This window comes from Thalia democratica, chromosome 8 (genome assembly GCF_965202585.1).
Source record: "Thalia democratica chromosome 8, ktThaDemo2.hap1.1, whole genome shotgun sequence".
NCBI classification, from domain to species: domain Eukaryota; kingdom Metazoa; phylum Chordata; class Thaliacea; order Salpida; family Salpidae; genus Thalia; species Thalia democratica.
Genome location: NC_139172.1, coordinates 15,940,917 through 15,946,025, shown reverse-complemented (window position 1 = coordinate 15,946,025; position 5,109 = coordinate 15,940,917). Strand labels below are relative to the sequence as shown.

General features: G+C 29.8%; 1 protein-coding gene across 1 annotated transcript; it reads left to right on the top strand.

The window, feature by feature from the left end:
- Positions 1-722: 722 nt before the first annotated feature.
- LOC145842000 (sterol regulatory element-binding protein cleavage-activating protein-like) lies at positions 723-5,109 on the top strand. Its single transcript, XM_082949338.1, has 3 exons — positions 723-2,918; positions 3,161-3,337; positions 4,137-5,109. The coding sequence occupies exons 1-3, from the start codon at positions 731-733 to the stop codon at positions 4,964-4,966; spliced, it is 3,195 nt and encodes a 1,064-aa protein (XP_082805464.1). The 5' UTR covers positions 723-730; the 3' UTR covers positions 4,967-5,109.

Here is a 5,109-nt window from a genome sequence, read left to right as displayed (position 1 = left end):
AGAACAATTTAAGACTAAAGTTTTTAAGTGAGAGCAAAAATAGAAGAATTCATATTGTTTATTTAAGTTAATCCTTCTGTTGGCTTTGGCAATTGCAACTTTTTCTAGTTTGCAAGTACTGCAAATACTTTGTGTGTTTTTAACTTTGCCAATACGATGGATTTTCCCAGTCTATTTTATAATCAATGGAGTTATTTATAAGTGTCCAGATATGTTTCGATACTTATGTGCCATTTTTTTTGTAGTTTTTAAAATCACTGATATGGTTGTATCATCTTTTTTTGAAAGTGAATGCCCGTTTAGCCCAAATAGTTTTTAGTTTCATTTTCTGATCTAATTGTGGCTTAATATATAACATTTTCAACTAAGCGTTTATTATTGAGGGGACACTTGTTTTTTGTTTGACAGTTGCTAAGTGTTTTGTTTTCTATAGACTGTATTCGTTAAACACTTATATTGTAAAATATTTATATGTATATTTATAAAATAATGTTTTTTTGAAGTAAATATGAGTGGAAATTAGAAATATATTTATTATATATTTAATTTAAATATCAAAGTAAGTTGTTTTACATATTAAATATTTTCAATAGTAAACAATTTTTGCATAGTAAACATTTATTCAGTAAAAAAATGTAAGTTTTTCTTCTGTAAACTAGTTTTTTTAAAGTTTATAACAAATGTTTTTAATAAATTTTATATATGCAGATGTAAATAAAAATAAAAGTTAATGATGTCAAAGTTGAAAAAGAAAGTAGATAAATATTTTCATTCATATGGACTCTTTGTGTCTAGGCACCAGATTTTAATGCTTTTTTTAACATTTATTTTAAGTTTTATCTGTATTTACCCTATGCTAAATATACCACTACCTGGAAATGAGCCCCTAATTTTTTATGCTGAAGGTGAGGACTTTACAGAACCAGTCTATGATGGCTTCAAACCAGTTTTTGTTCAGCAATTTATAATCAAATCTACAGTGAGACCTTGGCCAGGAGATGATGCTAGCATTAAAGATGCATTGGATTCAATACTTTATAGTGTATATCCTTTTATAAGAGAACTTGAAGCTTTTCAGTACAATGGATCTTTTGTTTTACAAGACTGTGAACATTTTAATGCAAAGAATTACAAGAAACAATTAAATCATATTTTTCCTTCAAAAGGCTGTTTAGTTCTGTCACATGCTTTGTTTTGGGAAGGTGATAGTGAAATTTTTAAAAGTGACAAAGATGTAAAAAGCACTATTATGCAATACTCCAAAAAGTCCTTAACGAATCAGCCCTCAATTGGTGAATTAGCAATGGGGATGAAAGTTAAAGATACTGGAATAAAAGAATTTGGTAGTAAATCTGGTGATCGTGTTATCACTTATGCAGTTACAATGGTTTTGAAAAATTACAACAAAGATATTCTTGACAGCCTTAAGTTGCATATTCAAAAGCATTATGGTCAACCTGTTTTGAAAAATAAAGTTGAGCGATGCTGGAAGCAGTATGATAAAACAGTTTGCAATGATGTATTGAAAGTTACAACAAATTACTTTATAAAGCCACAAGATGGTTCTATGCCTTTTCTGCTGCTACTGTATGCAGCACTTGGTACCTACATTTGGTTTTCAGTTAAAAAAATTTACTTTTTAAAAAGTAAACTTGGTATGGCTGTTGCAGTAGTGGCTACTGTGATATTAAGTCAGATAATTTCAGTTGGATTAGTTATGAAACTTGGGTTAAAGCCTAAGTTGTCAAGCAATTGGCTATATCCTTGGTTTGGGTTTTGTTACTGCTTGGAAAACATACTAGTTATTACAAAGTCTGTAGTATCATGTTCCTCACATACTAAAGTAGAAGACAAGATAGCGTATGGTCTAGAAAAAGAAGCTTATCACATTTTTATTAATAAAGTTTATGAAGCAATATTTTTATTGGCTGGCATTTGCTTTACTTATTCTCCAGCAATACAGGAAATTTGCATGTTCTCAGCTGTTGCAATTTTTTCAGAGTTTGTTCTGCACATGGTCTTTTTCATACCAGTGCTTTCTATAGATATAAGTAGAAGAACTTATATTTCTGAAGAACAGTACCCATCTAATTATTTTTCTACATCTAACACTGTTTACAACAACTTAAGAAGACCGTTTGAACATACTAGACAGCAATTTAGAATAGAAAAACAAATAAGGTCAGTCTTGAACTTAGAAAATGGTGGACCAGTTTACATGCAGTACTACTCAAAACGACTTAAGGTTTTGTTCTTTTTGGCTGATAACAGATTTCTAAAGAAAGCATTTTTAGTTCTTATAGTTTCTTGTTGGTGCTTTGGGGAAACAACAAATAGCTTTTATGAACCTTCTGAAATGGCATTACATTCCATTGAAGCTGAACATGACAAATTTTCAGATATTACTTTTGATGTACAAGACCAAACAACGACAGATTTGCTTTCTTACAAGCACTGGCCAAGCTTATTTCGCCACTGTAATATATCCTTAAAAAATAAGTTTATAAGTATTCCTCCACCAATCCTTGTGCCTATTGTAAACAAATTTGTTCCAGACATAGATGAAAATAAAATACCAGAAGAAAAGTCAACATATGATTCATTTAAGAATTTAGATTTTCATCTAAATGAGATAAACGAGATGACCAATTTTCAGTACTACCTTACATGCTCCATTTGTGCTATCATAGGTCCCATTGGTTTCTTTATACTCATGTATCTCTATAAATGCATATGTTCAGGTAATTATGGATATAAAAAGATACAGAGAAAAGATTCAAATGACAGTCCAGATGGAATTTCAGTTCCACTTCATTTAAGTGGTCATAAACACTTAGTTGATCTTATTAATGTAGATGCAACATCTGTTGCTTCCTCTGATCTTTCTGGTGAAGTTAAAATTTGGGATACTCATTCAGGTTTGTTTTTAAACAAATGTTTTTATAGTTGGATTTTATCACTAATTACAATTTAAATCAAACTTTTATTACTAATTGCAATTTTACTTAAAACTAGTTGTTTAAAGTTATAAACAAAAAAAATTTTAGCTTTGAAAAAATACGTTAGCTAAGATTTAAGTTCATATTTATTTGGTAGGTAAAGTTTGAATTAACTTATCATTTTAGTTTACTTTAAGCACTGAAGTAAAGTATTCTTTTAGGAGACTGCACATGTACATTTACAAGGCAATTAAAAGACATTGATGAAAAAAACAAAACTGTTCAGAGTAATTTTATGTTTTCTGGTAGATCGCAGATTTGGTGTTTAAATATTAAGCAACAATTTGTGTTCTGTGGTTGTGAAGATGGAAGTATTGAAATATGGGACACTACTACTGGTTAATATAGCATTTTGAAGTTTTATTTTAGCTTTTTTATTTTTTTAAGTTGTTTTAATAACATATAAGTTGCCCTTAAGATTACAACCAAATTAAACAATAAAATAAAATGTATGCTTTTTTGTAAAAATTTAAACTATTTAGAATCTGTAGCTCATTGTTCTTTATCTTTACAGATTGTATTTACAAATTAAATAAGAGGTTTTTCTTTAAACTAGTTGAAATACATATTTATTCATAAAACAATGTTTCACTAGTTATTAATAAGTTAGATGACATATTCAATTACTATCAAATTCTGAACCTAAAAATAAACATTTCTTAAGACATTAAAGCGTGGTTTAAGTTTAAAAACTATATTAAAACACAAGAAAAACTTCTGTAAACTAGTAAGAAGATTAAAGCAAATATGAATAAAACTATTAAAGCTACTATGAGTAAAATATTTTTCTCCCTGGGTTGAAGTTTAGAACTTGATTATTACTATTTAAACAAACTAAAAGCATACAAACTAATTAAATTATTTTTTAGTGTTAGTTAGTTAAGTATTACATAGCTTGTGTTTATCTTGTAAAACCTTAATAAATATAACGTATTTGATATTTACTGATAAGTTCATTTTAAATGTGCCTTTTGTTTTTAAGTGTACAATTATTTTCCTAGCTTTGCATTCAATTATTTTAACAATCATGGTATGAAACTAGCTCTAAATAGTTTGTTTAACTAAAAAGTATTTTAGTATTTTAACTCTTAGTAAAGTTTGTATATGATTGACATATAACAACATATATTCAAACAGGTAAATTGCGAGGTTTTCATAGTTCCGCTGATAAATCTGGTATTGTTCATTTAAAATGTCATGGCAATACACAACTTATTTGTGTAAAGTTTAACGGATCTCTGAGTAACTATGAAGTAGCTGCTACTGATAGTCTAACAGAAAGTACTGTAAAGAGAGAAGTTACATCTTATCTTGATGTTGGCGATCATGAGTGCTTAGTTTTGGAAGTTAAAAAACTGATAAAGTCAGCTCACCAACAGCCAATTTCATCATTGAAGGTGCTTAAAAGTGGTAAAGTGCTTACTGGTAGCTGTGATCACACTTTAAAGTTATTCAACATTGTCACTGGTCAGTGCGAGCGAACTTATACAGCTCATTCCGGAGGAATAACTTCAGTTCATGAGCTGTGCGGCGAATTTGTATCAGGTTGTGACGAAGGAGTTGTTTGCTTATGGAGTGTCCACTCAGAATTGTTCAAACTTAAATTAACAGAGCATCGAGCTGCAATATCATCACTCACGTCTACCAGCTTATACATAGTGTCAACATCTACAGATGAGTGCATATGTGTGTGGATGCGAAGCAACGGAAACTTAATGCGAACCGTTCCTCTAACGCAGGGCTGTTCTATTACTACAGCCATCACCAACAATTGGTGTGTTAGTGGGGGTAGAAACAGCATATCATTGTGGGATATTAGAAGTGGACGTGTAGCTAGAAACATTAGTGTTGTGCGGAATGCACAAGTAGCTTGCGTCAACCAAATTGTTTATATTGGAAATTTATCAGTCCTATGTGTGGTAGGGAAAGACTTATACGTTGTAAGACTACCGTCTGTACTAGAATAAACTGACTAAGACTTCGTTAAGTCATTTGAAACAATTTTTTTAATGAACACATTTAACTAAATGAATTTTATTTATTTTATAGCTTACTTCAATTTTAACTACTTATACTAATAGTTTTGAAAAGTTCAACTAGTCTTCGTGAA

What these genes read in the sequence shown, in the direction of transcription:
- LOC145842000 (XM_082949338.1), top strand. Translation starts at nt 731, where the DNA reads ATGATGTCAAAGTTGAAAAAGAAAGTAGATAAATATTTTCATTCATAT. An exon ending in AATTTGGGATACTCATTCAG is followed by an intron (nt 2,919 to 3,160) that starts GTTTGTTTTTAA and finishes GTATTCTTTTAG; the next exon opens with GAGACTGCACATGTACATTT. An exon ending in AATATGGGACACTACTACTG is followed by an intron (nt 3,338 to 4,136) that starts GTTAATATAGCA and finishes ATATTCAAACAG; the next exon opens with GTAAATTGCGAGGTTTTCAT.